Source organism: Dendrobates tinctorius, unplaced genomic scaffold (genome assembly GCF_039654945.1).
Source record: "Dendrobates tinctorius isolate UK_male_01 unplaced genomic scaffold, ASM3965494v1 ptg000008l, whole genome shotgun sequence".
In the NCBI taxonomy this organism is placed as follows: Eukaryota; Metazoa; Chordata; class Amphibia; order Anura; family Dendrobatidae; genus Dendrobates; species Dendrobates tinctorius.
This window is the reverse complement of record NW_027361676.1, coordinates 25,890,403-25,918,300: the sequence shown is the minus strand read 5'-3', so window position 1 is coordinate 25,918,300 and position 27,898 is coordinate 25,890,403. Positions and strand designations below refer to the sequence as shown.

Below are 27,898 nucleotides of genomic sequence, written 5' to 3'. Positions count from 1 at the left end.
CATCTTACTTCTGCCGATCTTAGCATAGGGAGAGGTTGCTGATTCTGTAGGGAGAGCGTTAGGCAGGGAAGAAGACAAAAAAACTGCTTCTGCTGCTAGCGATTTTGCCTGTGCAACACACCAGTCACTGTGTGTGCAGTGCAAGGGGAGGCTATATTGTGGTGGATCAGCGGTGTTGGTTGTTAGGCTGCCTTCTAAGGCTTCCTGACAGCTGCATTGCTGTTTCCCCACTGCTCTGCAAACTGCCTTTTTAAAAGCAATCCCAATTTTTTTTTTGTCCTGCTAAGGTACTGAGCGTGCATTTATTCACACCATACAGCGGTGTACGCTCCTCACACAGTACCGTGTAACGGCTGTTATCACAGCCACAGTGAAGCTATCTGTGTGTCACTGTGGAAGGATAAGTGGAGGACTTGTTCCGTTCTTACAGACCTACACTCTAGGGAGATTCCTATTCTGCCCAATTCTACAATTCACTTTTTTCACACCTGTGCCATCGAGCCTGTGACATAGCGCTCTGAGATTCAGTGGGCCTCACACAATCCAAAAGTGTCCAATGTCCACAAGTGTCTGCAGAAATTCAAAATCTCCCTTATCCTGTAGTCACTTTTTTCACACCTGCTGCATCGAGCCTGTGACATAGCGCTCTGATATTCATTGGGCCTCACACAATCCAAAAGTGTCCAGTGTCTGCAGAAATTCAAAATCTCCCTTATCCTGTAGTCACTTTTTTCACACCTGCTGCATCGAGCCTGTGACATAGCGCTCTGATATTCATTGGGCCTCACACAATCCAAAAGTGTCCAGTGTCTGCAGAAATTCAAAATCTCCCTTATCCTGTAGTCACTTTTTTCACACCTGTGCCATCGAGCCTGTGACATAGCACTGTGATATTCAGTGGGGCTCACACAATCCAAGTGTCCACAAGTGTCTGCAGAAATTCAAAATCTCCCAGAAATTCAAAATCTCCCTTATCCTGTAGTCACTTTTTTCACACCTGTGCCATCGAGCCTGTGACATAGCACTGTTATATTCAGTGGGCCTCACACAATCCAAGTGTCCAGTGTCCACAAGTGTCTGCAGAAATTCAAAATCTCCCAGAAATTCAAAATCTCCCTTATCCTGTAGTCACTTTTTTCACACCTGTGCCATCGAGCCTGTGACATAGCACTGTGATATTCAGTGGGCCTCACACAATCCAAGTGTCCAGTGTCCACAAGTGTCTGCAGAAATTCAAAATCTCCTTTATCCTGTAGTCACTTTTTTCACACCTGTGCCATCGAGCCTGTGACATAGCACTGTGATATTCAGTGGGCCTCACACAATCCAAGTGTCCAGTGTCCACAAGTGTCTGCAGAAATTCAAAATCTCCCTTATCCTGTAGTCACTTTTTTCACACCTGTGCCATCGAGCCTGTGACATAGCACTGTGATATTCAGTGGGCCTCACACAATCCAAGTGTCCAGTGTCCACAAGTGGCTGCAGAAATTCAAAATCTCCCAGAAATTCAAAATCTCCCTTATCCTGTAGTCACTTTTTTCACACCTGTGCCATCGAGCCTGTGACATAGCGCTGTGATATTCAGTGGGCCTCACACAATCCAAGTGTCCAGTGTCCACAAGTGTCTGCAGAAATTCAAAATCTCCCAGAAATTCAAAATCTCCCTTATCCTGTAGTCACTTTTTTCACACCTGTGCCATCGAGCCTGTGACATAGCACTGTGATATTCAGTGGGCCTCACACAATCCAAGTGTCCAGTGTCCACAAGTGTCTGCAGAAAATCTAAATCTCCCCTGTCCTACAGACACCTTGTACCTTGTTTTACATTACTATATAGTTTGTAGGATTTTGTCTACATTTCTACCAAAAATGAGGAAGGCTGGTGGAAGAGGCCGTGGAATTGGTCGGGGGTTGGCAGCTGGTAATGATGGTGTTGGTGGTGGATCTGATGGTAGTGGCAAAAGCAAAATAGGACCGAATGCAGGAGGTGTTGAGCCTGCGTCATCGTCTGGCTCCATAAGGCTTCGAAGGCTTAGTTTTCTAGGAGTTGGCAAACCGCTTTTAACACCAGAGCATCAGGAAAAAGTTTTGTCTTACATTGCTGACTCAGCCTCCAGCTCTATCGCCTCCTCTTCTGAAGTTGTAAAAAGTAAAAGCACTGAGTCGTCATTGGAGGCTCATGTTCATGAACCACACCTTTCCTTGTGTCCTTCACCACAACCAAGATTGAAGGATGACGCAGGCCATACTACTGATTACTCCATGGAGCTGTTTTCACATACCATGCCTGGATTATCAAGTGAAATGGTGAATTACCCAGGCCAAGATGAATCTGACATGGAGTGCACTGATGCACAGCCGCTGATAGATGATTCTGCTGGTACATTCACTCAGAGCACTACATTGTCCTCGCAGTGTACATAGCCAGATTCTGACCCTGATGAGACTCAGGTGCCCTTTCCCGCACACTATACCACCATACACGGTGACACAGAGGAAGGTGCACATGACATTGAAGAGGAGGTGATGGATGACCCAGTTGTTGACCCAGATTGGCATCCATTGGGGGAAGAGGGTGCTGCTTCCAATAGCTCAGATGAGGATCATCCACAGCAGACATCAACATCGCAACAGCTGTTATCTGGCAGGTCCGGAGCACTCCAAAGACAGGTTCCAAAAATCAAAAGAGTTGCTGGACAGCTTGTCCAGAGGGTCAAAACATCACAGCGTGCTAGGCCGCAAAATGTCTGCCAAAGTAGGAAGAGTGCAGTGTGGCACTTTTTTGAACAAAATCCTCATGATCAGGCCAAGGTTATCTGTAAGAAGTGTGCAAAGACCTTTAGCCGAGGGAAAAATCTGAAAAATTTGAATACCAGTTGCATGCTTAGACATTTAACCAGCATGCACTTGCAAGCGTGGACACAACACCAAACCTCAAGTGCCACATGTGCAACTGATCACAAAGAAGGTAGTCAGCAACGCTACATTGTTTCCCCCACTGTAAGCCCACCGGTTAGCACAGCAGCAAATGTTGAGGTGTCGTTGTAAGGCCACAGCAGTCAGGGAATCCCACTGTTATATCAACGAAATACTGAATCTAGGCCATCAGAAAGAACACCAACTCCATCACCATCATCAACCCTCTCTCAGTCCGCCCTGTCCACCGCTACTTCCACCATATGCAGCTCTCAAGTCCAGCTCACCCTCCCAGACACTATGAGTAGGTCAAGAAAGTACTCAGTCTCTCATCCGCGTACACTGGGTTTGAACGCCCACATTGCCAAACTAATCTCGTTTGAGATGATGCCCTATCGGTTGGTGGAAAGCGCAGCTTTCCACGAACTCATGGCCTATGCAGTACCACGCTATGGCCTATGCAGTACCACTTCTTCTCTCGCAAAGCCATCCCAGCCCTCCACCATCATGTGAAAGACCTCATTGTCCATGCACTCAAGCAGTCAGTGAGTGGAAAGGTGCACCTCACAACTGATGCATGGTCCAGTCGGCATGGCCAGGGCCGTTACGTGTCCATCACTGCGCACTGGGTTAATGTGGTGGATGCAGGGTCCACAGGGGACAGCGGTGGTGGGACAGTGCTGCCTAGCCCACGGTATAGGAAACAGTTGGCTGTAGGCGTTCCACCCTCCTCCTCCTCCTCCAGAAGCGAAAGCTCGTCCACAGAGCGCAGTCGTACGAGCTCTCCATCTGCAGCTGCCACTGTTGCACACGAGGTGTCCCCCTATCGAGCAGCTAGTGGAAAGCGTCAGCAGGCTGTGTTGCAGATGATGTGTTTGGGCGACAGACACACCGCCGAGGTGCTGGCCGAGTACTTGAAGCGACAAACTGAGTCATGGCTGGGCAGTGTACATCTTGAGGCAGGCAAGGTAGTTAGTGATAATGGCCGTAATTTTGTGGCAGCCATAGCCCTTTCAAAACTCAGCCACATACCTTGCTTGGCTCACACCTTGAACCTGGTGGTGCAGTGCTTCCTCAAAAATTATCCGGAGTTAACAGCCCTGCTCCATAAGGTGCGAAGACTGTGCGCGCACATCCGCCGGTCGCCTGTACACTCCGTTCATATGCAGAAGCTGCAGCGATTGCTCCACCTTCCCAACCACCGCCTCATTATCGACATTGCAACAAGGTGGAACTCCACCCTGCACATGGTGGAGCGGCTGTACGAGCAGAGGCAGGCCATAATGCATTTGTGGGAGGATACACGGCCAAGCACTTTGAGAGCAGACATGGAGTTGACAGGTGTGCAGTGGTCGAAGCTGAAAGACCTCTGTAAAGTCCTTCAGTGTTTTGAGGAATGTACACGGCTGGTAAGCGCAGACGACGCCATCCTAAGCATGAGCATCCCACTTATGCGTCTGCTCATGCAAACTTTGACGCACATTAAGGAGCAGGCGTCTGCAGCCAATGTTGACGAGGAGGAAGAGGTGGAGGGAATCCTTGATGACATTCAGCCATTGTCTGCTCAGGGACCTCTCCTGGACGAGTTGGAGGAAGAAGAGGAGGAGGATGATGATGGGGATGATTACTTAGGGGAGGAGGATGCATCTCGTGGGGCAAGTGAAAATGTTGGCGTGGCAAGGTCTGGTACAGGGTTTGTGCATAACTGGAGGGATGTGGATTTGCCAGAAAGTGCTCCTCCAACCAGCACTTGCAGTGCATCATTGACACCGGGAACATTGGCCCACATGTCAGATTATGCCTTGCGGATCCTAAAAAGGGACCCCCGCATTGCCAAAATGATGAACGATGATGACTACTGGTTGGCCAGCATCCTGGATCCACGCTATAAAGGCAAATTACAAAACATCATGCCACAGGAGAACCTTGACCTAATATTGGCTAATAAACAAGCAACTCTGGTAAATCGGTTGCTTGAGGCATTCCCAGCACACAGCAGCGGTGATGGTTCTCACACGAGCCATACGGGCCGGGGACAGCTTGGCAGAGGTGTTCATGGTGCACACAGCAGAAGTGGCGTTGGAGACAGGGGTTTCATGACAATGTTGTGGACTGATTTTTCAAGTACCGCTCACACAACTGGTAATACAGCATCGATGGAAAGTGACAGGAGACAGCAGTTGTCAACTATGGTTACAAACTACTTTTCCTCCCATATCGATGTTCTCCCACACAGGTCATTCCCCTTTGACTATTGGGCTGCTAAACTGGACACCTGGCCTGAATTGGCACAATATGCCTTACAGGAGCTCGCTTGCCCAGCTGCAAGTGTGCTATCGGAAAGAGTCTTCATTGCAGCTGGATCAATCCTGACAGAAAAAAGGACCCGTCTGTCAACCCAAAATGTGGATGATCTAACCTTCATTAAAATGAACCATGCATGGGTTTCCAAGGATTTTGTCCCACCTTCCCCTGATGACACATAGGGTGACAGAAAAATGGCTTGCTTTGGTCCACCTCTTCCTGGGACTTGACCTATTTCGCCTTTTGCATCAGCTGAATGTCCAACATCAACATATGCCATTTTCTAAAACTCCCTAACTGTGCTGCCCCCCCCCCATGGCCGGGGTCACCACCTAGCGCACGACACCGTGCGAGTGCCGTTGCCCTGGACAGGTGGGTAGGCCGACTCTTGGGCGCGGGCACTGGCACAGTGTCCCTCATTGTGCAATCAAGTGTCTCTGACGGTGGTGGTGCACAACCGCCGTCAGACACACCGCCGTACTATGAGGGGCCCAGTGCCAGCACCGACGCCCACGAGTGGGCCCCCCTTGCTTGGGCAGGGCCCCAGCATTTGCAATCTTTACCTCTGCCTGCTCCTCCGCTGTGTAGTCTGGGCCGTCAAATCCATACTGTGCCTGACACCGTCTGAGCCTGCCTCCTGATGTATAGACATATCTTTTGAATGTGTACGCTATCCATACATGTTATCCGGGGATACGGTACCCTTTCTCACCTTTGTGCAATCACTTGCAAGCCATACTGGGCCTACCACCGTCTGAGCCTGCCTACTGATGTATAGACATATCTTTTGAATGTGTACACTATCCATACATGTTATCCGGGGATACGGTACCCTTTCTCACCTTTGTGCAATCACTTGCAAGCCATACTGGGCCTTACACCATCTGAGCCTGCCTCCTGATGTATAGACATATCTTTTGAATGTGTACGCTATCCATACATGTTATCCGGGGATATGGTACCCTTTCTCACCTTTGTGCAATCACTTGCAAGCCATACTGGGCCTTACACCGTCTGAGCCTGCCTCCTGATGTATAGACATATCTTTTGAATGTGTACGCTATCCATACATGTTATCCGGGGATACGGTACCCTTTCTCACCTTTGTGCAATCACTTGCAAGCCATACTGGGCCTAACACCGTCTGAGCCTGCCTACTGATGTATAGACATATCTTTTGAATGTGTACACTATCCATACATGTTATCCGGGGATACGGTACCCTTTCTCACCTTTGTGCAATCACTTGCAAGCCATACTGGGCCTTACACCATCTGAGCCTTCCTCCTGATGTATAGACATATCTTTTGAATGTGTACGCTATCCATACATGTTATCCGGTGATACGGTACCCTTTCTCACCTTTGTGCAATCACTTGCAAGCCATACTGGGCCTTACACCGTCTGAGCCTGCCTCCTGATGTACAGACATATCTTTTGAATGTGTACGCTATCCATACATGTTATCCGGGGATATGGTACCCTTTCTCACCTTTGTGCAATCACTTGCAAGCCATACTGGGCCTTACACCGTCTGAGCCTGCCTCCTGATGTATAGACATATCTTTTGAATGTGTACGCTATCCATACATGTCATCCGGGGATACGGTACCCTTTCTCACCTTTGTGCAATCACTTGCAAGCCATACTGGGCCTTACACCATCTGAGCCTGCCTCCTGATGTATAGACATATCTTTTGAATGTGTACGCTATCCATACATGTTATCCGGGGATACGGTACCCTTTCTCACCTTTGTGCAATCACGTGCAAGCCATACTTGGCCTAACACCGTCTGAGCCTGCCTCCTGATGTATAGACATATCTTTTGAATGTGTACACTATCCATACATGTTATCCGGGGATACGGTACCCTTTCTCACCTTTGTGCAATCACGTGTAACCCATACTGGGCGTGAGAACGGCTGGCGAGCTGTTAAGCAAGCTGCAGCACCTGTGGTTTGCACACGTAAGTTTTTCATTTTTTTCAGGAATGACGGTTAGGCCTAATTCCGGAACTGCGGTTGACCTGCACTTACTGGGAAATCATCGTTCGCGAGTAATAATTGTAATCAGTGATCCCCATCACTAACGTTGTTCAGCGGGTTATCTGCACCTGTAAGCGACAAACGCTGGCCTTTTCAGTGTAGCGCACATGCAGCCACGGACATGTAAGGGCATGACACACCAGTTATTGGCCAATCTCATGTGCCAGAGCCTCACGTGTCCCTCTAGTAAGCCGGACTCGGACCGCGGGGCATGACGGAGTCTCGTTCGTTAACGGAATTAAGCTTGCAATGTGTGCATCTGTTCTGTAGCTGGCATGGTTGAGGTTGCCCGTGTTGAGTCAAATTACGCCGTAGGCTCCACTCCTGGTGGTGCCCTTCTGGACATTCCTTTAAGGTTCAGCTTTGCAACCATACTGCCCACGTAAAACAAACACTTTGCCTTCATGAACGCTGTTTGGAGGGTCATGACTCGTGGGAATAACGCCGCCCAATCAGTTAACCTGCTAGAGAGATCCTTCGTTGCTCCCAAGCATGACATCACACTCCCTAGGAGGAAGGTAATGCCACTGTGGCGACCGTACTCCTGGGGGCGACACAAGTGCACTGATGCCCAGCCGCTGCTCGATGAATCTGCTGGTACATTGACCCAGACCACTACATTCCCCTCGCACGCTACCCGGCCTGAATCTGACCCTGATGAAACTCAGGTTACCCTTCCCACATACAGTTCCATCTTACACGGTGACAAAAAGGAAGCTGCAGATGAAAGTGCAGGTTCGGCCCACCCGCCATCAGACACACCACCGTACTATCAGGGGCCCTGTGCCAGTGCCGTCGCCAATGAGTGGGCCCCCCCTGCTTGCTCAGGATCACAGCACTTGCAAGGTTGAAATACTGTGCAGTGAGATGGAAGATGGGGACAACGAGGAGTCCAGACTAGTACAGGGATTCCCTAGCGAGGAGACTTATTTGATTGTTTTCAATGTTGGGACAGCAATTTTTGGGGAGCACTATACTCTGGAGAATGATAGATGGGGCCCACCATACACTGGAACATTCCAAAGGTGGACATCAGACACTGGAGCAGCATTTACAGGGCCCATTATACACTAGAGCATTAGAAATGGGGCCCATTATGTTTGGAGCATTATTTGGACCCATAAGACAGTGGAGCTTCATCCATGGGGACCAACATATACTGTAGCATTATGTGGAGCTCATCATATACTGTTTCAAACATTATATGGGACCAATGATTCTGTATGGAGAAATAGATGGGCCTTGTCATGAGATGTAAAAAGTGAAGTATTTTTCATTGTACTATACCGCTATTTCTCTGCCATATCGGAGCATGATGAGTTGTGGTATTATGTGTTAAAGGGGCGCTCTTTCGCCCAGGGCACATGAAAACCTGGAGCCAGCTCTACCCCCCCACAACTTTAGCCAAATAACCCCCATTTTTCAGTGCGTAACTTGTATTATGAAGTTAATTAAGGTTGACCAGCTTAAGTAAGAAGAATTGATGCTTTTGGCATTCAAATGAGCACTGTAGGTGTATTTCCTGTCCTCCTCTCACTGCCGACTTTTATTCCCCATTGACTTACATTGGGTTTCGTGTTTCGGGACGACCCCGACTTTTCCCTATAATCGGCCGATCTTGCTCGACCCGACTTTTGGAAAAGTCGGGTTTCACGAAACGAAACTCGACCATAAAAAACCAAAAGTCGCTCAACTCTAATCCTGACCCAGGGAGACGCAAACGACAAACGTCCGGTTACCCTGGGTATGAACATATTGTGAGAGTTCGGCAGCCTACTCCTCAATGAGCCCACACAAGAGACTCTGAGCCAGTGGGGCTCCCGCATGCTCCAAGGGCAGGTCTTCCAACAATTGGTGCGGGGAGTGTGAGTCCTACAGGACTGCCAGGAGGGTGAGGTGCTGGGGAAGGTGATCGCATCGGCGGCCCCTCCACTCATGCTGCCGCCAGGGCAGATGGTAGTGGGCTTGCTTATACAGGCCCCTGTGCCCCTGGAGGGAGTGGAGATGCAGGTGGAGCCGTGCTTCTCGGAGCGCCTACCCCCTGGAGTCCTGGTGGCCCGCACCTTGGTCACTGTGCGGAAAGGGACTGTCCTGATTTGCTGTGTCAACCTAGAAGACCAACACATCGTCCTGAAACCGAGGGCCGAAATGGCGAAACTGGTGAGACCTCTAGAGGAGGTGCTTCCGACTTCTACGTTCCAGTTACCAGTGCAGGCAGGGGACCCATGGGCGGTATCTATCCGATCTCCTCAGACTACTGGGTCCTCGGCTGAAAAAAAGGGTGGAGCCATCCTGGAGAAAATGTGAGCACAACTCTCTGGCTTACCCTGGCCCAAATACTCCTGGACCAGTACCAGGAGGTATTCGCCAACCATGAGGACGATTTCGGATGTACCACAGCCATCATGCACGACATTCCCACTGCAAGAACAGCTCCTATCAGAGAACGATATCGACAGATTCCCACACAACTATACCAGGTGGTAAAAACACTACTGGGCCAAATGCTGCGGAAAGGAGTTATCCGAGAAAGCCAGAGCTCTTGGGCGGCCCCCATTGTGTTGGTCCGCAAGAAGGATGGCACCTTGCGGTTCTGTGTGGACTATCAAAAATTGAACACCTGTACCATCAAAGACTCGTAGCTGCTGCCCCGGATAGAGGAGTCCCTATCTGCCCTGGGAAAGGCAACATACTTCTCAACCCTAGATCTGGCCAGCGGGTACTGGCAGGTGCCAATGTCAGATGAAGACCGCGCCAAGACCGCGTTCATCCTACCCATGGGACTGTTTGAATTTAATCTTATGCTGTTCGGGCTGACCAGCTCCCCTGGGACCTTCCAACGGCTAATGGAGCGGTGTCTGGGAGATCTCAACTTCAAGGCCACGCTGATATACAGTACATCTCTTTACTATCCACATGATCTTATACAGCTTTAAATAATTGTGCACTTTGTATCAGATCAGAGGTTCTGTAATTGTGAAGTGTCAATGAGTGTAATGTGTAACACTTGTCTATAGTCAGAGCATTCCTCACCATCCAGTCACATTCCCCAGCTCTAAGGAGGACATGGAATCAAACTTTAGGAAATCATTATCATTAAGGCTTTTTGTATGGTACAAAGTCAGATACCAGCTTTATTACCTCCAATTAATAAACTACAGAAACAAGGAAGCTAAACAGGATTGATCTATTAACTAATTGGTTAATATTGATACCTAATTATAGCTGGGAATACACAGTAAAATGCAAGGCCCTTAATTTTTTCCGTTCTGCATGTCATAGTGTACATAGCAAATCTTTATATATTTGCTATTGTCAGGGGATTTCTTATAATGGACATTTCTCAGCTATCTACTAAATACGTGATAAATGTCTAATCACTGGGGACATTCTGCTAGGACCTATATCAATTACTAGAATAGGTGACCTATGCCCCCTGACAATCCTCAATAGGCAACCACAGTGAGGAGAAGTTTGAATGGAGCTGTCATGGTTTAGGACATGGTTAATGTCCTGCTCTCTCAGGGTTAACTTTTGCTGGCCTCCCTTTGGGTCTGGGAGGGGTCTTTATACTCACTCCAGACTAGGATTCCCTGTCAGCTATACTGTTGTTCTCACTGTGTGTATGACCCCTTGGTGTTCTTGTATACTGCATTGCTTGTTTGCCTCCCGTGTATGACCGGGTCTGTCCCCTCACTCTGTTCTCTGTCTCACGTTTTGGTACCATTGTCTTCTCCGGTTCTGACTTCATGGCTTGGCTATTGTTACTCCGTTACAGTTTGTCCCTATTGAGCCGTCTATTGCCCATTCTGGTTTACTGATCTCTTGCTACGTCCTGACTATCCATTCTGTCTAATCCTTTGGTACTGTCGTGCTATCTCATGCTTTGACCTCAGCCTGTTCTGGTTTACATCCCTGTCTATGCCCCTTGGTAACTTTGTCCTGTAGTTACCCTTCTAGTCATTTTCCTTCAGCTCCTAGCTCTACGGAGCTTAGGCCATGCCCCCAGCAGTCAGATGCTTTAGGTCCTACCTGGCCTGAAGCAATCTCTCTCTGCTCCTGCTTCCTCTGAGAGACCTGTGGCCAGCTCCGTCCCTTGGCAGTCATGTGCTTCAGGTCCTGTTTGTCTGAAGCATGCATCTTCACCGCTGCTGCCCCTCTCCACAGGTATGTTTGAGCACAGTTTGTTTTACTCAGGACACGCGCACTGGCTCAGTGAGCTATGGTGAAGAATGTGCTGGTCTCCCCATTCAATGCCTATGGGATGAAGGAACAGCATAATAAACATGAAGCAACGATCATCCTCGGTCTATGGATCCTGAGGGGACCCGGAATCATCATTGCCAGTGCTGATTACAACAGTGACATAGAGGTGCTGAACCAAACTTAAAGGGAATCTGTCAGCAGGATTGTGTACAGTAACATACAGACAGTGTCAGTTAGGCACTGTTAAACTGATTGAAATTATACCTTGGTTGATAAAATCCGTCCTGTGGTCATTGTTTAATCTAGATTTGTAGTTTTTCAGTTAATGATATGCTCGTGCCCCAGGGCAGACCGTGGGGGGTCTTCATGTGGTGCTCTGCTTAGGTATTCATGTGTATGGCTTCTGACAGTGACCTGCCACCTAGTTTACATGCTGAATATAATATGGTTTGAAAAAAAATCACATTCATCATGCAGGTGCCGACGGCGATACCTGCGCTGTAGAATGATTGCATCTATAATATCCATTTAATTAATTTAATTTAATGAGATAAATTTCTGCAGAAAAAAATTGTTTCTTAAAATGGCGCCAGCGGCACCTGCGCAGCGCCATAACTTGGAACGCGACAGATTCTACTGCGCAGAAACCACTACCAGCGCTATTTTGCTAGAGGAAAAAAATTGTCTCCAAGATGCAGTGTCTGCTCAGTAGCATCTATCTTTATTTTGAGAAATAATTTTTTTTTCTGAAGAAATTTATATCAATAATAAAATAATTAAATGGATATTATAGATGGATGTCGCTGGCGCCTGCATGATGAATGTACAGAATTTTTTTTCAAAACAATAAGATATACAGTATGTAAAATAGGGTGTCGGTCACTGAGGGGTCAAGCCCATACAGATGAACATGTAATCAGCACTACATAAAGACCCCTCCCACAGGCCGCCCCGGAGCAAGAGAATATCATTAACTCAAAACTGAAAATAAAGATTAAACAACAACCACAAGACAGATTTCATCAACCAAGGTATCATTGTAATCAACATAACGGCGTCGACCTGACACTGTCTGTAAATTACTGAGCACAATCCTGCTGACAGGTTCCCTTTAATGAAGCAGACCAGAGAGGGTGCAAGGTGGGGAATAATTCTAGAAATCATCTGACCCTCCATGCACTTGCAGTCTAATTAACATAGAGATTTAAGGTTAAATTTCTCAACTATGGAATATCTAATTCTAACCCAGAAAGTAACTATATTGACATTATTCATACCCAAATATGTACTTGATGATAGTATAGTAAAACAAAGCTGAATTTTAAAGGGTTAATCGCATTCTAAATCTGCCCGTCGCCCGCACTGAGAGTCATGCTGCTGGGAGGAAATAAACTGTATTCCTCCCGGAAGCATTAGGCATTCAGTGATGGGGGTGGCGCTGGCACAGGTTCAGTTAGCACTCTGTGTGTCTGGATACAGGTACAGTAATCAGTGTATGAGATGTGGTCTTTATCCAGGTACAGTAATCAGTGTGTGATGTGGTCTGGATACAGGTACAGTAATCAGTATGTGTGATGTGGTCTGGATAAGGGTACAATAATACGTGTATGTGATGTGGTCTTTATAGAGGTACAGTAATCAGTGTATGTGATGTGGTCTTTATACAGGTACAGTTGTAAGCAGGTGCACGGATGCAGTAATGCAGGGAATGCAGAACAAGGTCTAACACAGTGCGGTTTCATTTATAACAATAGTGAACTCCTCGCAGGGAGATAACAGTCAATTAAGAGTAGAATTATGATATAACACAGCAGTCTTAATATTAAACTTCACTTATCGTGACTTCTCAGTTCTTAACCGCATGCAGTCCGATGAGAGCTGTAATACCGGCAGCGGCCGGCATGGCATCCTCAGGTGCAACTTGTCAACAAACGGTCCAGCTTCTGGCAGCAATGGGTGGTCACCGGTTTTTCCCGTTAAGCCCCTAGTCCATCAATCTGTAATGCTGAGATGGGAAGTGCTGTAGAAGTCTCTGCCCGGTGCGTGCTCCACTGCACACCTGCCAAGGAGGGGGAATACACCTCACGATCCTGCACCTGGCACTCACTTCTCAATGCGAGCACCACACACTGTTTGGCTGAGCGCTCAACACCCTGCGCTCTCACTGACTATATGAGGTCCTCACATAACCTGTCCCAGGGAGCGGCTCCACTCTTTTTCTCTCGTTTCGGAGCTTGGTACACCTCTGCTTCCTCACTCCGCACTCTCTCGTTTTGGAGCGTGGCACACCTCTGCTTCCTCTCCCTGCCGGTGGGAAACTGAAGTCTTTTTCCACGCTTCCTGCTCTCTTCCCAGTCTCACCACGCCCCCTCTCACTAGGTCATGGGTCCTGTCCGATTCCCAATTCTTCCCCCCCCACAACACTGGACACAGCCTCGACAGTTCCGGACACAGCCTCAACAGTTCCGGACCCAGCATTGCACAGGTCTTCCTCCTTACACAGTAATCAGTGTATGTGATGTGGTCTGGATACAAGTACAGTAATCAGTATATGTAATGAGGTCTGTATACAGGTGCAGTAATAAGTGTATGTGATGTGGTCTGGATACAGGTACAGTTCTCAGTGTATGTGATGTGGTCTGGATACAAGTACAGTAATCAGTATATGTAATGGGGTCTGTATACAGGTGCAGTAATAAGTGTATGTGATGTGGTCTGGATACATGTACAGTTCTCAGTGTATGTGATGTGGTCTGGATACAGGTACAGTAATCAATATATGTAATGGGGTCTGTATACAGGTGCAGTAATAAGTGTATGTGATGTGGTCTGGATACAGGTACAGTTCTCAGTGTATGTGATGTGGTCAGGATACAGGTACAGTAATCAGTATATGTAATGGGGTCTGTATATAGGAACATTATAAGTGTACAGTGATGTGGTCTGGAAACAGGTACAGTAATCAGTGTATGTGATGTGGTCTGGATACAGGTACAGTAATCACTGTATGTGATGTGGTCTGAATACAAGTACAGTAATCAGTATGTATAGCACGCTCAGTACTAAATTGCAAGGAGTAAAAATTGCTATCACTATGCCCTAAGTCTTTTGAGAAGCTGGTCACACCTTATATTACATCTACAGCAGGAGTAGATGAAAAGTTTACTTCTTATTTGGCTAAATTATATAGTTTTTAATCCTAACTGTTGTGTCTTTAAAATGAATCCAGCAGCATGATACACACTAGGGTGTGGGCACAAGTAAGTAATCTGGAGGGACCATGATAACTTTTATGGAGCTGACTAAGCTCAGACTGTGGATGAGGGAATGTTTGTGGTTTCGGCAGTCTACCTCATCATCATCATCACGGAAAAGACCCTGTTCTGTCTGGCTTAAAAGCTTATATTTAGCACTGGCATCATACATTTATGTTCTCCAAGCTAAACATAGCTTTGCCAGGGTGGTGTCTGGCCAAGCAGGAAACGGAGTCAATTTCCTGAAATAATGTTTAGGAGCAGAATGTGCTCTGATTTGTTCAATTTTAAGATAAAATGAAGGATTATCTTCACAATATGTGACTATGATAAGTGAAGCGTTCCTAAATCATTCTATTATATAGAGTTTTCTAAGTGTTAACAACATCATCAATACAGTTTTCATTTTACAGCCTATACATTTGATACATTAAGGACATTTTCATTCAGAGATGGCATTTTTTATGTCAAGTTTATATTACAAATGTTTATATTAGATGGTATCTTATTTTTACAACTAACTGCATAAAAATATCTTTGAATTTCATCCTGGTAACTAAAATAGTCACACTATGCTGTCACTTCATGTATTCTGCTCCTTAGGCTACTTTCACACATTAGTTTTTTGCCGTCAGGCAGGATCCGGCTTTTTTTCGAAAAACTGGATCAGGCACCGGATCAGTTTTTTTCTCATTGAATTGTATTAGCGCCTTATCACGCCGCATGGCCTTCCGTTTCTTCCAGTTTTCCCCGGATCCAGCAAAAATTTTGATTCCGGCATCTGGAAAAACGTCTCTAATAATGTTTTTTGTCTGTGGAGAAAAACCAGACAGCGCCGGATCCGACGCTTCCGGCTTTTTGCCACAATGAAAGTCTATGAGCGCCGGAATGCGCCGGATCCAGAAAAAGACGGATCCGGCCACCGGATACGTTTTTTTAAGTCTGTGCATGCTCAGATCCAATTGGTCAGCCCCCAGGAAACAGATATAACCTGCTAGACGGATCCTGCAGAAAAACAGATCCATTTCTTCAGTTCTCCAAAATTTACGCCGGATCTGGTTTTTCTAAAAATAGCCGGATCCTGCCTGACGGCAAAAAACTGATGTGTGAAAGTAGCCTTACCTGTCAGATTTGCTGTATAGACAGGATAATTCTTCTTATTCTTCTAATTATTATTATTACTAGGGATGATTGAACGGTAAAGTTCGGGGTTTGTACCAGACATGTAGCGTCTGGCGCAGAGCCCCGAACACAGACTTCTTACTGAACATCCGTGTTACTGTTCGGGTTCAGCAGCCTAATAAAGCTTGTTTCAAGGCTGCAGCGGAGCCAATCAACAAGTTTTAAGGCTATGGGTAATTCCGGCCTCATCACAGCCATGCGACCCGGCCTGATAGTGTAAATAAATAATTTTAAAAAAAGATGTGCGGTCCCCACTATTTTTAATGCACAGCCAAAGGAAAGTAGACAGTTGTGAGATGGTCTTAAAATGCTGGGAAGGGGCCAATATCCATTGACCCTCCGATCCTATTAATATTGGCCCCCAGCTGTAAACTTTGTCTTTGCTGGTTGTTAAAAATGGGGGACCCTAAAAATAATTATGCAAGGCCCCTCTATTTTAATAACCAGCTAAGACCCCTTCCCAGACTAATAAAAGTAGCCCTCAGCTGGCCCAGAAGTGGCACATCCATTAATTCTGTTGCTTAGCCTCAGCTCTTTCCTTTTGCCCTGTTGCATTGGTAATCGTGGGTAATGGTATTGTGGGGTTGATGTCAGCAGCTGGCACTAACATCAAGCCCATGGATTAGTAATGGAAAGGCGTCTGGCAAACACCTCCAGGATCCCACCACGATCCCCGTCTTCTTCATCCAGTGTATGCAGCCCGTTCAAAGAACAGAGCTCTGTACACTGGATGAAGAAGACATGGATTGTCGTGGGACTTTAATTTGGATTACAGCAGACCAGTGTGAATTATTTGTATTTTTTTTTTAATAATTGGGTGAAAGAGGAAAACAGTTGGTGAGTGATTTTTTTCAAATAATGGACTCATGTGTATTTATTTCTTTTGACTACTAGGTTAGTAATGGGGAGCGTTTCACAGATGCCTCTCCATTATTAACCCGTGGGCTTAATGTCAGCACCAGCTATTAACATCAACCCCACAATCCCATTACCCCACTTGCCAATATATCAAGGCAATCGAGAAAAGCCGAGGCTAAGTGCCAGAATTGGCGTATCTGATGCAATCGTGTAAGTTAAATCGTATGACATTACGTTTGTATATGTTTGCAGTAGGTTGAATGTTATAAAAGTGGATTGTGTTTTTTTATCCATTTTTATAAAGGATCAGCAAACTATTTATTTTACATCCTGTTAAATAATAGGTTGAAACATCAATATGAGCACAAATGTATATCAAACTGATACTCATTTGACATACATTTTCCCTATTGTATTCTATGTAAATGCAAGCAAATCTGTTATGAATGGGTCACCGAGGAGGATGGCAGGAACAAGCTAAGCCACCAGAAAACCAGAGAGGTTGGTAACTAAGCGGATTGCGGACCCCTGATCCTATCCACACAGCAAGCAGTAGCCGTGGAGCGTACCTACAATGCCCTAGACGCCTCGGCACAGCCGGAGAGCTAACTAAGTCTAAAGCAAGAAAGGTGAAATCTAAACTGCCCCGGAACAGACCCCATAAGGAATAGATAGCCCCCAAACATATATTGTCGGTGAGAAGATGAAACACAAACGCAGGCAGAAAAATAGACTGAGCAAACGATAGGGCCCAAACTGACTAGACAGGACAGGAAAGGAAAGACACTGTCTGCAATCACGCAAAAGCACTGAAAAATCCAACACATCTGATGTACTAAAAACACTGAAGTCACACGACTTCGTCCCCACTATATCAGCACTCTGGTATGAACTGGGAGCAAAGCAAAAGAGACCAATATAACAGAGGACTGAACAAACTGACAAAGGCTGTAACATATGGAGCGGTGGTCCAGCACAGCCCCCAGAGGAGCAAGCTGAACCCACACAACAAGCAGAGAGACAAACCCAGAGAAGATGCAAAGGATTAGCAAATGAACCACTTAGCTGAACAATGCAGGATCAGGGCAGGAGACATCAGACCTCTGAATGCACAGGAAAGCAATCACCAGCAGGGATTGCAGGAAATCTGTAGACTTAAATACTCCAATCAGTAACCCCAGATCTCCAATCGTCATCATCATCTTCAGGTGGCAGACCTCTGTCAATCTGGCCAGCTCCACTACCTCCAGTTACCACCGGAGGGAGCATGGGGAGCTTCGGCTCAGAAGTCTGAGCGAGGGAATTCACAACACAAATCCCTTTAAATATGTTTTTTACCGTACAATCTGATACAAAAACATAGTGTGAAACAGGTCTAAATTTGCTTCACCATGTCCTCCCACAATTTAATAGCTGGCAGTACTGTTATGTCATAATAATTATAAAAATAAGAAGGATAATATTCACATACTGACACATGCTGATTATAATCATCATCTGATTATAATTATCAGTCAGTTAATAACGTATGATGATACCATGACTGGAACATTGCGACTTTTCTCTGCACTGCTGACATCTCTTTTTCCATGTTTTTGTGTCTTTGTTCTTATGTTCTGCCAGGTTTACAATCGCCTTGATAAACACTGTTGTGGTTTCAGACCTCGGAAAGAAGATGAATGTGTGCAACAAGGTCTATACTTGAAATGTGATAACCCAAGCAACATTGACCTGACACACATTGTACAAAGGAAGCATGACCCTCGCCACTTGGTGTTTGTTAAGAACAATGGATATTTTGATAGAAGTGAAGATAATTTAGATTTTAAATTGTTGGAAGGAATCAAAGAGTGAGTATGATATTACTGATGAAGTTACAACCCCCCTCTTCTGATCTGCTGATCACAGATACTTTGTTTTTGTTGGTTTTCCCAATGTAACGTTTGGCATAGCCTAGCAAAATGACTGTTTACATAGACCAACTTTTATCTGAATTTAGTTCTAAAAGGCCCCGTTACACACAACGATATTGTGAACGATATTGTTACAGCGTCACCAGTTTGGTGACGTTGCAGCGATGTCAAAACGGCATTGTTGCGTGTGACACGTAGCAGCGATCAACGATCAGTTGGCTGATCGTTAATCGTTGCCTAATGTTCTTGGCCATAAATCTATTGTTGGTCTCCTGCTGGGCAGCACACATTGCTGCATGTGACAGCGAGAGACCAACAATCAGCGAGCTCTCAGCGCCATACAGCAGACACTGGGAGCTGGTTTCCAGGGTAAACAGCGGGTAATTAAACGTGGCACTTAGATACCTGCTGTTTATCCTGGATACCAGCGTGCTCTCTGGTCCTGATCGGGTATCCAGGGTAAACAGCGGGTAACTAAGCGCGGCGCTTAGTTACTCACTGTTTACCCTGGATACCAGTGTGCTTGCTGGTCCTGATCGCTGGTGAGTCTGCCTATGTGACAGCTCTCCAGTGATCAGCTAAATATGTCCCAGCGATCCCATCCACGTTGGATCATTGGTGGGATCGCTTGGACATTGAAGCATGTAACGGGACCCTTAGTTTGGTTTTAGCAAATTGAATAAGTGTTCATTTAAAGGAAACCTGTCAACTGATTCATGCTGAACTTGAGTTTATACTAACAGTATAAAAAAAAATTTGAAAATGGCGCCTGCCGCGTCTGCGCAGTAGCAGCTATCAGTGTATATAGAGGTGATCGCGGCTAGCTGCTACTGTGCATATGCTGGTGGTGCCATCTTGCCAGAGAATTAAAAAAAATCTTCCTCCTAAATGATCTTTATTTTATATAGCGCTATCATATTCCGCAGCGCTTTACAGTTTGCACACATTATCATTGCTGTCCCCGGTGGGGCTCACAATCTAAATAATTCCTCCTCCAGGATAGTGCCGCCCATGCCTGCACAGAAGCAGCTATCCACGATCGCCTCTATATACACTGATAGCTGCTACTGCACAGGTGCGGCGGGTGCCATTTTCAAATGGATTTTTCTTTTATCCTATCAGAATAACCTCAAGAACAGTTATTACTAGGACACTAAACATGCGATTATGCCGCAGCGCAGGTCTCACGGCTGGCGCCTGCCTGCAGAAGGGTTTTTTTTTTTTTCAGTAGGTACATATGTTCATTATGTAAACTAGGGGGTAGGTCACTGAGGGATCAGTGACCAGTCAGCAGTCTGCATTATGAATGCCTAATCAGAGCACCACATGAAGACCTCCCACAGACCTCCCCAAAGCATGAGCATATCATTAACTCAAAACTGAAAATAAAGATTAAACAACCACAAGATGGATTTCATCAACCAAGGTATCACTTTAATCAGTTTAACAGCATCAACCTGACACTGTCTGTAGTTTACTCAGTACAATCCTGCTGACAGGTTCCCTTTAAATAGCCCCTTTTCTCAAATCCTCCTTTTTATATCTAATACAATGCAGTTTATTAACATTCCTCAAATTGTGTTGCCTTTTTAGCAAAATATCAATCGGTTTATCCAGTTTACAGACGGTTTACATCTCTATTCCTAATTTTCACTCTCTCTTTTCCAGGCTTCCTGAATCAGCTGTTTCGGTGCTGAAAAGTTACAGACTACGAGAAAAACTCCTACAGTCATTTTTTCTAGACAGAATATTTTGGGAGAGTCAAAATGGACGCCAAGGAATTGAAAAACTAATTGACGTGATAGAGAGAAGGGCCAAAATTCTGTTAACGTACATTAATGCTCATGGAGTAAAAGTCATACCAATGAACGATTAAATGACCAAATTAGCAGACAAGCATCTAAATTCATTGGCCTTCCCTAATTTAATTAAAAGACATGCAATATTCCTGGGATGTTATCTTTATCTATTGAAGGTCTATGTTCTGCCATATCACTTATACCAAGATAAAGTATTAAATGGAAACAAGATGGAAAGATCAAACTAAATAAATAATGTTACAGACAACTATCTGATCACTAAGGTTAAGTTCACATCTCTTTTCACAAATTCATAGGATGGATAGCCAGATCTGTCACTAGACTTTTATTCATTTTCTGTCATAGAGTCCACCATTTTTCCAGAAAAGAACACTGCAAAATGTTTTTTTTTTTTCTGGGTATTTATTATGCAATGCAGTGTAGATGTACAGTAAGCAAAGCTTTAGGGGATGATACAAAGATTTTTCATAAAAATTGTGGCATAGAATTGTTTGAAATGTTGGAAAATTTTTGAGCAAATATTTTGCGAATTTTAGCATTTGTGCAACGACCAGATCTAACCAGTTCCAGAACTTTTTGTATCATGGATGCAGCTTAGTGGGAAGGGAGAATGGTCAAACACAGATGATAAATTCATTATAATTTATGCTACACCAGGAAATATGATGTCATAAATGTACTTCAGTCCATGAGGAGCACATTATCTACTGTGGCGCATGCCTCTTCATCAATTTGGTGCATCTTACTACAGTTCACTGTACAATGTGGTTACAAAATGTAGTCTTGATGAATTGGGTCCTAAGTTTAAGAGTTCATCATTTGAATTGTATTTCAGCCTTTTAAGACATTTTTGTGACACAATTGTATGTAAATAAAAAATAAGCTCCGTTGCAGAGCTATGTGTCTCCATTGCTATGGACTACAAACAAACCCGGTGTAATTTTTCACTTTTAGGCCACGTGCACATGTTCAGTATTTGGCGTATTTGATGATTTTTTTTTTACCTCAGTATCTGTAAGCCAAAACCAGAAGTGGGTGATGAATACAGAAGTGGTGACGTGTTTCTATTATACTTTTCCTCTCACTGTTCCACTCCTGGTTTTGGCTTACAAATAGTGAGGTAAAAAAAAAAAAAACACCAAATACTCAATGTATGCACATGGTCACTACATGTTACTCATGTAAGCCACGTGCACACTTTGAGTATTTGGTGATTTTTTTTACCTCAGTATTTGTAATCCAAAACCAGGAGAGGAACAATCTGAGGAAAAATATCATAGAAACACGTCACCACGTCTGCAATTTTTACCCACTCCTGTTTTACAAATACTGAGGTAAAAAACTCACCAAATACTCAACATGTGCACATTGCCTTACATTTGAACATTCCTTTTTGCTAGTCTACATAGTAATAGAAAGGTCTAACAGAGATGAATTATTGTATTTATGGCCTGTAACAAATAAGGTGTATGATGAACAAGGTGACAGAAAATTTATGAAATATTGATATTTTACATTCTGTAGGTTTTTTTAATTTTGATATACAATATTAGAAAAGTAAAAAAAATGGCAGTAAAATTGTACATACCCTTTAAGTAAGAGGTAAGAGAGAAAATAACAAGAGATCTCAGGTGGGTGCCTGGTAAAGTCAATGGTATTTAATAATTTATTTGTATTGGGGAATATCCAAATAATGGACTGACTCTAGTCCAAAAATATTGTGTTCCAAGATATTATGATATATAGAAAAACTAAATAATAATGTATATAAGGAGGGGTGGAATAGCTAAAACATTTTTTTCAATCATTATAACCTTTTGAAAAGTTGATAAGTTATTATTGGAATTAAATGATTTTATGCAACTTTCTTGAAGTTTCCAGAGAGTATTAATCCATGTGAAAGAAGCAAGACTTCTGCTAAAATCCGCCCCCTCCTTCAGCTTCTGCACTGTGGCCCCAATGGTCACTACTCAACTATGAAGGCACCATACACAATAGGTGAAAAGATTTTTCTGCAGATTGTTTCGCTACCAGCTATCTCTCCTGACTCCTGCACACTCACAAGTGCTTGCTCTGTGGAATACTCCTATGTTCTCTGTGAGAAAGCTGCTGCCACACTCCTCTAGTGACTTATCTCGCTGAGAACAAAAGGATCGGTAGTCCAAAATCAGCCATGCCAGAACTATCTCTTCCCCGACATCATGCATATCAGACTGTCTTCCGAAGCTGTTTGGTGGACGTTATTTTGATGTGGACATTAAAGGGGTATTACCACCTGCAGTATCCTATCTCAATATGTCGTAGGTGTAATAATAATAATAATATTTGCAAATACCTCCATTTAGAAGGGTATAGTTTTTCTGATTTGTTATGTCTCTTTCCTCATGTTCAGGCATTGCAGAACCTTAGGTATCCATGATTACGAACTATAGCTAACTAACTGTCACTATATCAATGGTCATAAACCATGGATACCTACGGTTGTTTTCTCATCAATCCTCCCAGTCGATGGTTATGGCATCAGAAGATGGAATAGGATATTAGAGGTGAACAACTGGCTACGACAGTGGTGCAGGCAGCAAGGATTTGGATTCTTGGAACATGGCGTGAATTACCTCTACGATGGACTTCTCGCAAGAGATGGGATACACCTCACAAAACCTGGGAAACAGACATTCGCCAGAAGACTTGCCACACTCATCAGGAGGGCTTTAAACTAGAAGAAGAGGGGATGGGAGGAAAAACAGCAGACAAGAACATGCAGCAGAAGGACAAACTAATCAAGGATACTAGATGTGGTAAAGAGGACCCAAGACAGAGTACTCAGAAGGATGCTAAGAAAATGGAAGCAAAACTTCTTTCCTGCATGCTGACCAACGCAAGAAGCCTGACCAATAAGATTGAAGATCTGGAGTTGGTAATGTATGAGGAAAAATATGACATAGTAGGAATAACTGAGACATGGTTAGATGACAGCTATGACTGGGCAGCTAACTTGCAAGGATATGATTTGTTTAGGAGGGATCGTAAAAAAAGGAAAGGGGGTGGAGTCTGTCTATATATAAAGTCCACTTTAAAGCCCACACTAAGAGAAGATATACAAGAGGGAAATGAAGAGGTGGAGTCTCTATGGGTGGAGATACAAGGAAGGAAAAGTAATAAAATCCTCATAGGGGTTTGTTATAAGCTACCAAATATAACAGAAACCACTGAAAATGTATTATTGAAACAAATAGACAAAGCAGCAAATCACAATGAGGTGATTATTATGGGGGACTTCAACTACCCTGACATAGACTGGGAAACTGAAACCTGCGTATCTCAGAAAAGAAACCAATTTCTGTCAGTGACCAAGGATAATTATCTGTCACAACTTGTGCAGGGCCAAACTATAGGGACAGCCCTTCTGGACTTAATTTTAAGCAAGAGGCCAGATAGAATAACAGAAGTATGAGTCGATGGGCACCTAGGGAACAGTGACCACAATATAATACAATTCCACTTGTCCTTCATTAAGGTGCCCTGGAAGGGGGTTACAAAAATGCTGAATTTCAGGAAAGCAAAGTTTGATCAGCTTAGGCCTCTTTCACACTTCAGTTTTTTACAATCAGTCACAATCCGCCAGGTTTTGAAAAAAACGGATCCTCAATTTTCTTTTGAAGATCCGTTTTTTTTCCCCATTGACTTACATTATTGGCGGATTGTGACGGATTGCCGTCCGTTGCATCCGTTTTTTTTGCGGATCCGCCAAAAGTTGCTGTCCGTCACCATCCTCAAAGATTTCAAAATGGAGCTTGCAACGTTTTTTTCTCTGGCGGATCTTCCAGACACTCATTTAACCCGAAATTCTTTCTGGGTGCCGGACAAAAAAAAAAAATCTCTCTCTCTCACTCTCTCCCCTTTTCCAGGCTGCGATTCCTTTAAAATTCTTCATTTGTCGGATCCGTCAAAAAAACGGACAGGTGGCATGCGTTGTCAGTACTAAAACGGATCCGCCATCCGTCCTTTTGGCGGATTTTGACTGATGCTAAAAACTGAAGTGTGAAAGAGGCCTTAGAGAGGGCCTTCGCCGAATTGATTGGGACCATGTCCTCAAAAATAGGAGCACGGAAAATAAATGGGAAATATTTAAATCAGTTTTACACACCCACTGCGAGCTAGCCATACCATACAGAAATAAAAGGGCTAGGACAAGGCATTTAAGAAGCTAAAACAAGAAGGCAATGAAGAAGCATTAAAAAGTTATAGAGAAAAAAATAAAATGTGTAAAAAATAAATACATTTAGCAAAAGTGGAAACTGAGAGACTCATTGCTAAGGAAAGTAAAACAAACCCCAAACTATTATTTAATTATATAAACAGTAAAATGATTCAAATTGATGGTGTCGGCCCTTTAAAGAACAATGAGGGTGAAATCATAGAGAGGTATGTGGGAAAAGCAAATGTTTTAAATACTTTTTTCTCAACAGTGTTCACACAGGAAAAGGATTTGCCAGGGGAAATGCAGAGTGATAATGTAAACTCCCCATTAAGTATTACCTGCCTAACCCAGGAAGAAGTGCAGAACCGCCTTAATAAGATTAAAATTGACAAATCACCAGGCCCTGATGGCATTCACCCTCGGGTATTAAGGGAGTTAAGTAATGTGATAGACAGGCCTCTATTCCTTATATTTAAAGACTCTATAGAAACAGGGTCTGTACCTTTTGATTGGCGGCAAGCAAATGTGGTACCAATATTTAAAAAGGGGTGTAAAAGGGAACCTGGAAACTATAGGCCGGTGAGCTTAACATCTGTTGTGGGTAAAATTTTTGAAGGGTTTCTAAGGGATACCATTATGGAATATCTCAATGTTACTAAATGTTTAACTCCATATCAACATGGATTTATGAAGGATCGCTCCTGTCAAACTAAACTGATCAGATTCTATGAGAATGTAATGGACCAAGGAGAATCATTGAGTGTCATTTATCTCGACTTCCCTAAAGCATTTGACACTGTCCCACATAAAAGATTGGTAAGTAAGATGAGAAAGCTTTGGCAAGGGGAAAATGTGTGTAGATAGGTAGGTAGCTGGCTTAGTGATAGAAAACAAAGAGTGGTTATTAATGGTGCATACTCAGATTGGGCCAGGGTTACTAGTGGGGTACAACAGGGTTCTGTATTGGGCCCCCTACTATTTAATATATTTATTAATGATCTAGTGGCTGGCTTACACAGTAAAATATCAGTATTTGCAGATGATACAAAACTATGTAAGGTAGTTAACACAAAGGAGGACAGTTTGCAACTACAGACAGATTTGAGTAAATTGGAGAATTGGGCTGAAAAATGGAAATTGAGGTTTAACACAGATAAGTGTAAGGTTATGCACATGGGAAGGAGAAACAGATGCTACAATTACTTACTAAATGGGAAACTGTTTGTGAAATCAGACATGGAAAAAGACTTAGGCATCTTAGTCAATAAGAAGCTAAATTGGAGTGCCCAGTGTCAGGCAGCTGCCACCAAAGCAAATAGGGTCATGGGATGCATTAGAAGAGGTCTGGGGACACGAGATGAAAACATAATTCTCCCTCTGTACAAATCACTCGTCAGACCACACTTGGAGTATTGTGTGCAATTTTGGACGCCGGTGCTCAAGAAAGACATTACTGAACTTGAAAGGGTTCAAAGGCGGGCTACTAAAATGATAAATCGAGTTGGTTCACTACAATACCCAGAAAGGTTATCAAAATTAGGTCTATTTACTCTAGAAAAGAGAAGACTTAGGGGAGACCTAATATATATGTACAAGTATATCAGAGGGCAATACAGAGATCTCTCCAATGAACTGTTTGTACCAAGGACTGTGACAAGAACAAGGGGGCATTCTCTTCGTTTGGAGGAAAGGCAATTTCTTCACCAGCATAGAAGAGGGTTCTTCACGGTAAGAGCAGTGAGGCTCTGGAATTCTCTTCCTGAGGAAGTGGTGATGGCCAACTCACTGAATGAATTTAAGAAAGGAATGGATGCTTTTCTTGTGAGTAACAGTATAGGAGGTTACGAATAACATAATATTATAGGTAGATGGTTGACCCAGCTTAGGGGAAGGAATTTTTTTCCCTATGGAGAAAATTGGCTTCTACTCTGTGGGTTTTTTGCCTTCCTCAGGATCAACAATGCAGAACAGCTGCACTAAAAATAGGCTGAACTAGATGGACATAAGGTCTTCCTTCAGCCTTCAAAACTATGTTACTATGTTACTATGTTACGGTCCTGAAATGCCTGCACATGAGGAAAGAGATATAGCAAGTCAGAAAAACTACTACATTTCTAATTGGAGGTATTTGCTAATATTATTATTATTACTCCTACTACATATTGGGATAGAATCTTATAGTTGGGACTACCCCTTTAATTTATGACATCCCAACCACCAGTTACTTGACTATGCGGTCAGGCCACTGATATTCATTCATGTCTATATCAGAGTGATTTGAAACATCAATTCTGGAGAGGAGGACAGATTACCGTAGTAATAAATGCTTGTTTATTTAATCTACATAGAACTGTACCTATTGTTACTTCAAGGAATCAAAGCAGTAAAAAACCTAGAAGTGTACAGCTAATGCACATATTATGGCAGTGCATGAGCTATACATTTAGTGAAAATTATGGAAACAGGTCCCTTCCTGAAACAATGGAAAAGCAGCTTGGATACAGGCTTTCCTGGCCTTCTAAAAGGTCATCCAATCTCATTCTTTGCCCTAAATATACAGTACATGTCAGGGGTTGAAATACCACTGGTGCAATCGCACAGGGGCCCAAAAGGTAAGAGGACCCATTTTCACTTCCAAAGCAGGTTTAATTGTGCATTATCATGAGCTATGTAGATGCAAAGGGCCCATATTATTCTTGCTCTTGGGACCTTTCCTGTTGGTGTCCACCAGTGCTACATGTAACTGTATGGGTGATTTAACACATGGCATATTTATTACAGAATGTCTGCGGCAGTCCTATTCATTTGAATGGGGATTGTGAAAACTCGTGTTCTTGCTGCCAAAACAACCCGAACCAGATGAATGTAAGAAATTATCAGTTACAGAATTGTGCAAATCTGTTGTGTACTCTAATGCTTTCATAAGGCAGTAGGATCCATAATACAACCATGTACGTGATCTGTAAAGTGACACAAAGAAAGTTTAATTTCTAATGTCACTTTTCTTCTTAGCTAACTGTTTCCTACTGTAGCTTACAACCACTTTAAAACCTGGTGCAAGGGGTCATTTTTGTCTAAATAGGACCAAAATTTTTTCTCTGTGTTAGTGTATACTGTAAATGTCGTTTGCTTCTCAGTATTATTTCTTACTTTTTTATTATGTAAAATGATTCTTTTACAGAAACTACAACATTTAA

General features: G+C 43.9%; 1 protein-coding gene across 1 annotated transcript in view; it reads left to right on the top strand.

The window, feature by feature from the left end:
• GASK1B (golgi associated kinase 1B) overlaps positions 1–22,367 on the top strand; it is a 141,199-nt gene extending 118,832 nt beyond the window's left edge. Inside the window, exons 3-4 of the mRNA XM_073576572.1 lie at positions 18,391–18,617; positions 20,349–22,367. Of these exons, the coding sequence (XP_073432673.1) occupies positions 18,391–18,617; positions 20,349–20,556 (435 nt within the window). The 3' untranslated portion in view covers positions 20,557–22,367. The remainder of the gene's footprint in view (positions 1–18,390; positions 18,618–20,348) is intronic.
• The last annotated feature ends 5,531 nt before the right edge of the window (positions 22,368–27,898 follow it).